Here is an 11,189-nt window from a genome sequence, read left to right on the forward strand (position 1 = left end):
TTTATCCATCACCCCTTCCTTTATGTAAAGGTGTATTGATGTATAAGCACATGTCGTGCAACATCCATGCTCTTCCAAATTAAATTTCATAAGAATTCAAATTATATTGTGCCCATTTTTATATACACTGTACTTAGTAGATATTTCATGGCTGAGCACACGAAGGTCCAACTTTGAAGGCTCATTAAAAGTAACAACCTTCTTGTCCTCAAACTTCTATCCAATTTTTCACCCTGAATGTGTGATTGAACAGTATGAGAGGGAGGGAAGGGAATATTTACTCAAAATTTATATAGAGAAAGTTGAAATGAGAAAGGCAAAATGGTAAAGATGCAGCCGGAGAGAAAACAAGAAACAGACGATCAACGAGAAGAGATGGAAAGTAGAGGAAGATCAAAGAGAGAGAGAGAGGGAGAGAAAGGGGGAAATGACGAGGAATGAGAAAAAGGTGAGGAGAGAAAGGCGAGACGAGAGGGAGATAAGAGGGCTTGATATAAGGGAGATGGGGAAATAAAAGAGAGATATAAGGGGGATATATAGAAAGGGAAGGTAAGAGAGAGAGAGAGATGAGAAAGAAGAGGAAAATCAGAGAGAAAGAAGCCAAAGAGAAAGCAAAAATAATAAAGAGGGAGATCGCGATGATATAAAGGGGAGAAATAAGAGAGAGAGGGGCATGAAAGTAGAAATGGAAGAAATAGAAGGGGATGGAGAAAAGGGAGGATAAGAGAGATGGACAGAAGAGGAAAATCAGAGAAAATGAGATGAGATGAATAGTTGAATGAGAAGGGAGGTTTAAAAAAAAGCTAGAGAAAAGGGACATGATTTCTAATCGTTAAAAGATTTTTTTTTTAAATGCAACCAGCTTGTAGGCCTTTATTGTTCAGACAAATTGTAGGCCTACTCAGAAAGCAAATTTGTTGTTGGGCCTTTCTTTGTCATAGTGTGCGCGTGAAAAAGGTCGAGTTTTTATGATTTCATGTCTGTATGTTTACTCCCCTTTAAATTTTTTTTAATACAAAAATGTGACTAAATCAACATTTTCAGTTATGAAAGTATTCAATAACATATAGTTCATGATGTAACAAAGCAAACTAAAACTTTAAACAGCACAAGGAACACTTTCTTTGCGTTCCTTTCTCCCATCTGCCTTCACGCAGCATTTGTCGACTAGCCAGTATTGACCTAGCAAAATGGCGGCGCGCTCAGTCGAGCGTGAAGTCCGATGCTCTTCGTTGCCGCACGGCTTTGTGTACGTTGGGAATAGGGACACGTATTCCACGTATCTCTAGTTCAGTGGTCGGACCCAAAATTGCTCAAAAACGTGATTCCATGTACAAGGTCAATGCAAATTGTGTTTTTCAACCAAAAGTCATAAATGTATGATTATTTTTTACTCTTGTTGGTTCAAATAGATTTATTATATGCTATTTATGATCGCAAAAGAGTCCCAACAAAGTTCATTGGAAAAAACAAAGGTTCGAAAAAACAAAGAAATACAAATAAAAAAACAAAAAATACATAAATTATATTTTTTGCAATTTTTGGTGGATATTTGTTATAAAAAATTATGTGAAAATTGATACTCTCACCAAAAATTAGCATTCTACTAGCTTAATAAATAGAGTTAAAGGCGAAAACATTAAAAAAAACAAATTTAGGGCAAATTTCATATGCTTATTTGCATAATTAATTAATGAAAAAAATGTAAACAATTATTTTTTGTCTTGTAAATTTGATGCAGAAGTACATGAAATTGCTGATAGTACACTTAATTGCATGTAAAATCAAACGCACCCAAATATGTGGAATTCTACTACACAGTCTGCTTGCGTGAGTGGCTGTATATTATAGAAAACATAAAGTTCAACACATCCATACTTCAAATATTTTGAACTTGAAAAAATAAAGCAAATAGGCTAAAACCATGTAATATTACAGTTTTAAGTAGTTTTAGTATAATTCTTAATTGACCATGCAGTGTTCCAACTTACCCCGTATTGGGGTAAGTTGGAACGTTTGCGATGGTCTTGTTCAAGGTGGATTTTTTCAGTAACCATAATAGAGTTAAAAATTTTATGGGGCACATTTGAAGCCCTTAGATATATGCTTCAAGCTGATATATTGATTGTTTCTCGAATAAAATTTATTTGGATTTTACAGCCATTTCTGTCAAAAATGTTCCAACTAACCCCGGTCTCCCCCTACTGTATATACTGCTTCATCATGGAGCCTTGAACCGCCTGCCATATATGCATAAGCGAGACCTCCACACCCGGATGGATTTCCTTAGGAAATCCATTTACAGGGTGAAATCGGTTTATAAGTGTGAATTTTATTGATATTTGAACCTTCAAACACCTTATGCGTATAAAGGTTCCAAAAATTGGTTTAAAAAAAAAGGTGAAAATTTTAAGGTTTCTTACCAGACCAATCTCGTGTAGATCCCTCGATCCGTTTGTCAACAAAGCAAATACAAAAGGTCTGATTCTTGAACCGCTTCGTTATGACATACATTCGATTAGCCATGTTACAAAATGCCGTTTTGAAGAACAATTTATAGCTATACAAATTATTATTTAACAAATACTAAAATTTAATACGTGATTATAAATAATTATTGTAATAATAATAAATACGGGACAAATAGGCAAGGGTGTGTCGGGACGCCGGGACAAAGGAGCAAAATACGGGACGATCCGGGAAATACGGGACGTCTGGTCACCCTGGCCCCGGCTCAGTTCAAATCACAATCATTCAGCATGTTCAGACACACTTTATTTTCAACTCCAAATCCAAGGAATGATGAATGACTCGGCACTCTGTAACAGTAAGTAACGTTAGATCTAACACATTACATCACATGTAGGCCCTAGCTTTGAGCACTCCATGATGAAGTATTTCAGAATATTGGACAAAATGTAGTTAATACATTTAAAATTGACGAATTTTCATCACACAACCAACAGATGACGAAGCAGAGACAACAATAAAATCGACTTTTGCAAGTTCTGCGGTGATTTTCTTGCTAACCCAATACATTACAAATGAACTGGCCTCCTGCATGCCTCTGTGTGGCAGGCTACTAGCTGTAGAATTGGAGCAGATTCCCAATGGTGCAAACAATGACATGATAGACAGTTTTCCATCAAAATAATCACAAAATCGGCGGGAAATTTGTATAATTATATTATGGGTTCTCAGATTACTGATTTGGAGATGTAATCAGAGAAAAAGTTGAGTTTTCATAACTAGATCTAATTGTTTCAGCTTTCGTTTTGAGTCAGATTGTTGTGTATGATGCCGCGATGTTTCATTTAATTTTTAAGTTGGCAATGTTTCACTTTGAAATTTTATTAATTTCTAAAACATTTTAGTTTAAAAAAAAAAATTTTGGTATTGGTATTGGTGGTGATTTTTTACCTGATTGCTAAGAAAGCATGAATGCTTGTAAGCAAGCAACCAGAGGACCGACGGCTTAAGGTCCTCTCCGAAGGACCTGGTACTGAGGATTAATGCCTTACCAAAGGGCACTAGCGCACCAAGTGGGAATCGAACCAGGGTCACCGGAATACGAGTCCCCCGCTCTACTGACTGAGCTATCGCGCTTCCATAAAAAAAAATTAAAATATATTTGAAAAAAAAACACCAAATATCATTATGATCTTTGTTAGATGATTGGATTGTTTTTGTTTGCTTGAAATTTGAACATTTTTCCTCTTTCTTTCTTTTCTATCCGTCTTTCTTCATCCTTCTATCCTTCCTGCTTACCCTTTTGGTTCCATCTATCTTTCTTTCCTGATCCTTTCTCTATGTGTTCATTTTTCTTTCTTTCCTTCTTTCTCTTACTTGCCTTTTAAAATTTTCTTCATTCTATCTTTCTTTAAACTTTTCTTTGCTTCCTTCTCCCTTCCTCTCCTTTTTATTTTCGTTCTTTCTCTCCTTCCATTATTTTTTTTCATTCTCTCCTCTCTTTCCTCCTTTCTTTCATTCTTTATTTTATTTTTTCTTCTAATTCTTTTTTCCTTAATTCTTACTTTCTTTCCCTCCCTTTCTTCCTCCCTGTTTTTCTTCGTTTTTCTTTCTTTCAAAGAATAAAACATTTTTCTTTCCTTCATTCTTTTTTTCCTCCTCCTTTTTACTTAATTTCTTTCTCTCCTCATTTTGTCTTTCGCACATTTTTTCATCTTCCCTTCCTTTCTTTCTAATTCTATATTCAATTCAAAGAATGACGGAAATCATTTCTCTTTTATTCTTCCTTTTGTCCTTTTTGTTTTTTATTTTTTCCGTCATTTTTTCTTTCTTTCTTCTCAATTCATCTCTTACTTTCGTCATTTTTTCTCTCCTTCATTCTTTCGTTCACCCTCCCTTCCAACTGTGTAGCCAATCTTTGTTAATTTTTTTTGTCGATTGTCCCGTAGTAGGCGTACGGTAGACGCTATTTCATTTTGTGAAATCTGGCCGGGGCAATATATAAAATAATGCTAGTGGTTCCATAGTTAAATATTCAATGCCATTCAGCCAGGCTTCAATCACAGATTGTCATGATTGTGTGAGTTAAATCTAATTTAATGCCTGGCTATCACGGCTATGCGACGCGATGTTTAGCGCCGTATTGAGCTCAGCTAGCGGGAGCCAGAGACTGAGACAAGCAGAAGCGACCGACCGAGCGCGGCTCGAACGACCTGGGTGCGAATGGTGTTGCTCCGAATCCACTAAGCCAAATCGTTTAGGGGCAATTGTAAACGCATTTCAAATGATTAAATGCTAAAACTTCACACAAAAGATATTTAGGCGATCATCAAAATAAAAAAGCAGAATATTAATATAATTTTGAGCTGCAATATCTTACTTTGAGCATTGAACTTCCCCCTCCACCGCCTCCGGTCCCACTCGGTTTACTTCCGACAGTCGCCATTTTTCAGGGAGTTGACCTTGAATGACCTTAGGCCTATGCGAGTATAGAATAAACATTAGGCCCATGCGCGCGAGTATCCAACATTTTCTTTTGATGTCTTATTCTTTCAGCTGCAGTGAAAAATAACTGTAATAGATTTTCATTAATAATTTTCTTCTCATGCAAGACTTAGTCGGACCCCATCACCCGCTGGGCCCATCAAAAAGTTGATTATAAAGGGTACGCGAACGAATGAAGAGTCTAATTGTTTTACAAAACGCGAACGAATGAAGAGTCAGCCCCCTTTTTTCCAAATCCGTGTACAAAAACATAAAAATGACCATATCATTGTGATTTTTTGCATGGTAAGCCCCCCCCCCCCCCCCACTTTGAAAACCGTTCCGCGGCCCCTGCAAAGGCCTATAAGTGTTTCTTTTTTTTTCTTCAGAAAATGAATTATTTCAGCTAGCTGTGACTTTTATAAAAAGTGCATGCACCCTCTTATTCAAGCAGCCCCCCATGCATTTCGGGAAAATTGTCAATAGATTTGTTCAGGAAATTAGCCCCTTTTTAATGAAAATCATGCATAAATTTTCTTTGTAAAGTTGCCATTTGTATACCCCTCCCCACCAATATCCTTATACTTATTTTATCAATTCATTTTTTTTACAATGTGTATTTTTCCCCTTTCAACCTATTTTTTTTATTTGTTCAACTCCCAGCATATCAATATCTACGCATTAAACAGGGGCCCCTCTAGGTCATGATAAGTTCTCGATTAATTGAAATCTCATTTAAATAATGAAAGTGCCCTTTTCGTTTTTATTATTATTATTATTATTATTTCTGTTTTCGCTAGGTCTATAGCTTTAAATTCTCTTTTAAAAACACTAATATAAAAGCCGTGAGAGACTTGTGATATATTCTCACCCAAATCTGAACAATTCTAGCACTTTGTGTAACTATGAACAGGACGGGTATTGATGCCAGCGCGAAGCGCGAGCTAAATTTGTAAATATATTTTCTGACCTAGAATGTGGACATTCTAAGCATTTTTGGTAATCGCGAATAGGATGAGCATCAAATTAAACATTTGATACGAGCTAGATTTTTGTTGTTGATATTTTTACCTAAACTTATTTGGTCATTGCACTGTTTAATTGCATGAACACGATGAGTATTTATAGCCAAAGAACTTATTCGATATTGCAAATACAAAATGGGAGCTGAAAATGTTAGATAAACTGACCTAAAAAGAAGATTTTCCAAGGACTGTTTGATGGAATTCATAAAAAGGATATACATATACCCCATTATATGAGCACGTATAGCGCGAGCTGATTTTTTTTACATATAAAGTCCTACAACACTTTTTTGTAACCATGAACAGGATGTATCTCTCGCTCAAAACACAGTTTAACGAAAACTCGAATTCTAGGCAAAATAATTTGTGCATATTGACTTTAAAACGGGATAAGCCCCATGTTCTTGAAAAAAATTATTATCTCCTCAACCCGCCAATACTCGCGCGATTCAGCGTGAGCATATAAACAAAAATGTATACAATGATCTGAAAATTTGGCTTTTTTTCATTTTTTCACCTTTCTTTATTTAAATTTCATTCATTTTTTAAAGTGATGTCTCTCCTTCTTTTTTCCCTCTCTTCTTCTTCTTCATCTTCTTCTTCTTCCTCTTCTTCTTCTTCTTCTTCTTTTTCTTCTTCTCCTATTCCTGTTCCTCCTTCGTCTTCTTCTTATTCTTCTTATTCTTACAGTTTGCGCCGCCAATGGGAGGGGGCGTAGCCACCTTGGGCCCCAACCTGAATCCGCCTATGTTTTCCGTTTTGTCAATATGACAATACTGTTCTTCCATTATAATGGGTGAAAAGTATACGGATAATGTTATCATTTTTTATACGACATCGATTAGTTTTTTTAAAAGTATATATTATTTAAAGCTTGTTTGATTTCACCTTTTTTTGCCGGGGTGGGGGGGGGGGTACTCTTCAGAATATTAGAATATGTCTTAAATTTCTGAGACAAAACATAACTTCAATTTCTGAGGCATCTAATCTTAAACCAATAAAGAGCTCATTTCTAATGACACTATATACAGAGACCTTGTGTCATGGTGGTCAATGCATTGACTTATATATGTATGCAGTGCAGTATGTATAGAACATTGGATATCATCATCATCACCATCACCAACATCATCATCATCACCATCATCATCATGATCATCATGATCATCACCACCATCATCACCATCATCATCACATTATGGTATACGTGGGAAGGCTTTGGAGTGGTTCAGGAGTTATCTTTCCAATAGAAAACAATATATTTTTCTGAATGGCTGTTCCTCTGAATTGCGGGATATTACTTGTGGTGTCCCTCAAGGGAGTTTGTTAGGCCCTCTATTGTTTATTATATATATCAACGATTTTTATAGATCATCAGATATGGCATCTTTTATATTATTTGCTGACGATACAAACTTGTTTTTCTCTCATTCAAATCCAAACACCCTTGTTGAAATTATGAATACTGAACTAAAAAACATTACTCAGTGGATTCGAGCAAATAGATTATCTCTAAATTTAGAAAAGACCAAATATATCCTTTTTAGTAATTCAATTGATGCCTTACCAGCTGATATAGTTTTTGATGACACTCCCTTAGAAAAGGTATTATATTCTAAGTTTCTTGGTGTAATAATTGACAATAAGCTTTCATGGAAGATTCATATCGATAATATTTCTAAAAAGATTTCACGCAACATAGGTATACTAAATAGACTAAAGATCCAACTTCCACCTTCTGCCTTACTAACATTATATTTTTCTCTAACATTACCGTATTTGAATTACGGCTTACTTGCTTGGGGCAACGCTCACCAAACTATCTTAGACAAACTTTTATTGTTGCAAAAAAGAGCGGTTAGAATTATTAATCAAGTAGATTTTCGTGCTCATACTGATCCATTTTTCTATGATAGTAGTATTCTGAAAGTAAAAGATTTATATCTGCTTCAATTAGGTCAATTTATGTTTAAGTATACTAACGATTTGTTGCCAAATTCTTTCGATAATATGTTTTTAAGAAATCGCGCAATTCATTATTACCCAACGAGACGATCAGAAGAGTTTCATTTGCCTTTGCTTAGAACTCTCTTCGCTAAAAATACGTTTATATATGAAGGTCCAAACCTCTGGAATTCTTTTTCTGATTACTTAAAAAATTCTCCTTCTTTATATGTATTTTAAAAAAGATTGAAATTATCGTTATTCTTAAAATACAAAGATTAAGTTATTGTTCCTGCTACGCGCGCACCCATACATTATCTGTCCTGATCATCTGAATGATTTTGCATTATCACTCTTGCTTTCTTTTATTATTTATTCCATACGCGCAGTGTTACCTTATTTAAATATTTAAATTTTAAAATGTTTTATCTGATGCTATGACAATTTTGTTTCGACAGTAATTCTTCAGGGTATGAAATATTTAATTTTCGTTTAAGTTTTGTGCTATAATTTTTTGTTCTTGTTATACACTGTTGGTCATAAAGGTGGAATATTTTTTTTCACCAAATTTTCTCAGCGTAATTATTACAACATGATTTGAATATGGCATTTATGGTGCATGATAACCACTTTACTTTATAATTCTGCCTTTTACACACGTTTGACAGTGATATTTTACAAGTTTATGTCCTAAGCGATGGATGTCATGAGCATAGAACAACACTGACGACAATATACAGTAAGTTAAAGGATCATGATATATTTATTTTCAATCTCTCTCAGTTTTCCAGATGACTCTTTTTGTGATTTCATGTACAAATTTGCATCAAACTTGAGTCATTGTTCTTACTCAGTCACTAGTATCGGGTATATGTCCACCCCTGGCACGAACCAGCGCATGCAGACGTCGTTACATGCTGTCCACTAGCTTGTTGATGACGTCAACAGGCATAGCGTCCCATTCTTCCCTCAGAGCATCTGCCAACTCCTGCAGATTTTGAGGAATGACCTCTATGTCGTTGATGGCTCGGCCTAGGGCATCCCATGCATGCTCTATGGGGTTCATATCCGGCGAACAAGCTGGCCATGGCAACTGTACGACGCCCTCTGCCTCCAGGAATTCCTTTACTGCAGCGGCCCTTTGCGGTCTAGCGTTGTCATCCTGCAGTCGGAAATTGTGCCCATACACTCGTCTTGCATATGGAAGACAGTGGAACTCCAAGATATCCCTGTAGGCGGCGGCGTTGACGTTTCCGTCCGGAACCACAATTGGCGTTTTCCCTCCATAATGGATGCCGGCCCATATCATCACTGAGCCGCCTCCGACTTGAGTCGTCTCGTGGATACATTCATCACAAAGGTTTTCCCCGGCTAATCGACGAACTCGTTGTCTCCCATCCTTTCGGTCAAGGATGAACCGGCTCTCGTCCGTGAAGACCACATGTTGCCAATGTCCTGGATGAAGCCTTCTGTGCTCCCTAGCCCAAAGAAGACGAGCTACTCTGAGGTGAACAGACAGGCGTGGACATTTGGTCAACCGTCGTGCTCGGTAACCATGTTGGAGCGATCTGCGATTAACGGTTGACCGGGAAACGTTGATCCCATGATATCTCCTCCACAAGCGACGGAGACGGCTCTTGGGCAATATCCGGTTTCTGCGGCTGAAATTCAACAGTTGGCGATCATCTCTTCTTGTGGTCAATCTGGGACGTCCTGGAGATTTCCGTGGCCGCACATTCCTCGCCTCACGTTGACGGTTCAGGATCTTAGAGACTGCACTCTGTGATATCCCTAGGACTTCTGCGGTATCAGTCTGCTTGTAGCCCTCCTGTCGCAGTGCTACCACTCTCTCGCGTGTTGCTGTTGCCGTTGGACCAGGCATAGTCCAGGGAACGTCTCTACCGATTTTTATTTCAAACGGTACAAGGAACTCGAAAAAATGCAACCTTCTTATACACAGTGCTAAATCAGGGAAAGGGACAGAATATCATATGCATAGGCTTTTATAGTCTACAACAAAATAATTTATTACGTAATCCAAATTTCTCATGTTATAATGTCACCTGTGTAATGGGGAAACATTATGTAATCACTCAATTACCATTTTGTCTACGCGTAGCCTTTCAAATACCAACAAAACTGTCGATTTTTATTCAAAAATATTTTATTCCACCTTTATGACCAACAGTGTATGTTTGTGTTTTGTAATTTTGTCTGTCCTATATTCTATTTTACATGTCCGTCTTCGCAGGATTATCGTTACTATAGCATAATAATTGCTATTATAAATATTGTCACCGTTATCATTATTTTTTTTTCTCTTTTCTTACAAAATCAAGTATTTTCCAACCAACAAATTTTTTTAATTTTTTTTTTGTTAATGTTGTATAAATAAAAAATGTTATTTCACTGGGTCCTAAGCAATACAAGCTTTGCTTTTAATTTAGGTTCCCCCACTTTTGTTATCTTTTTTTTGACAAATTATTGTTAATTTTTCGATTTTGTGTAACTATTTCTTGATTGATATGTATTATTGTCATATATGATTTGTTATTGTAAACGAAAGTGGAAAAATAAATTCAAATCAAATCAAATCAAATCAAAAATCATCACCATCATCATAATAATCATCCCACTACGCACCATCCCATCATCATCATCGTCGTCGTCATCAACATCACCTTTATTATCATTATTGCCATCGTCGTCTTCGTGACCATCGTCATCGTTATTGCTTTTTGCTGCCATCGAATACATACGAAAACAGCAATGATGTGAAACTTTTACTTTTTTTTTTATTCTACTTGAAATTTAATTTAGATCTGGTTACCTAAGAAAAGATAATATTTCCCATTTTCTTTCACAAAGCCACTTCAATCATGGAATGATATACAGATTACAAAATTTGACCTTTGTAGCTAGTAGCTTTTTTCTATCCAATTCAGTGAATGTGCTTAATTGACCATTTAAAAAATATAATTAATTCATTCATTATCATACGAAATTGTAACCTCCGGACTTTTTGTTTAGTTTAGTTTAGTTTGGATAGATTAGATATGAAAAAAATGTCTACCCATTGAATCTAAATTTGAATTTTGACGAAAAATAACGGTTGAACAAAAAAGATCATTCACTAGCCATGTTTGAAAGATTATAGAATAGAATGTTATGATACTCGAGTATTGTAAATCGTTAGATTGGCTTTGATCAAGTGTTTGCCACAAGATGGCGCTACACAGAAATCGTCACGAATGAGATGACTTCTCC

The 11,189-nt window shown here is 36.1% G+C and overlaps 1 protein-coding gene across 1 annotated transcript in view; it reads right to left on the minus strand.

The window, feature by feature from the left end:
- LOC129258647 (cullin-5-like) overlaps nt 1-4,938 on the minus strand; it is a 33,241-nt gene extending 28,303 nt beyond the window's left edge. Inside the window, exon 1 of the mRNA XM_064098807.1 lies at nt 4,850-4,938. Coding sequence (XP_063954877.1) covers nt 4,850-4,915 — 66 coding nt within the window. The 5' untranslated portion in view covers nt 4,916-4,938. The remainder of the gene's footprint in view (nt 1-4,849) is intronic.
- Nucleotides 4,939-11,189: the final 6,251 nt, after the last annotated feature.

The sequence above is a fragment of the Lytechinus pictus genome, chromosome 4 (genome assembly GCF_037042905.1).
Source record: "Lytechinus pictus isolate F3 Inbred chromosome 4, Lp3.0, whole genome shotgun sequence".
Classification (NCBI taxonomy): Eukaryota; Metazoa; Echinodermata; class Echinoidea; order Temnopleuroida; family Toxopneustidae; genus Lytechinus; species Lytechinus pictus.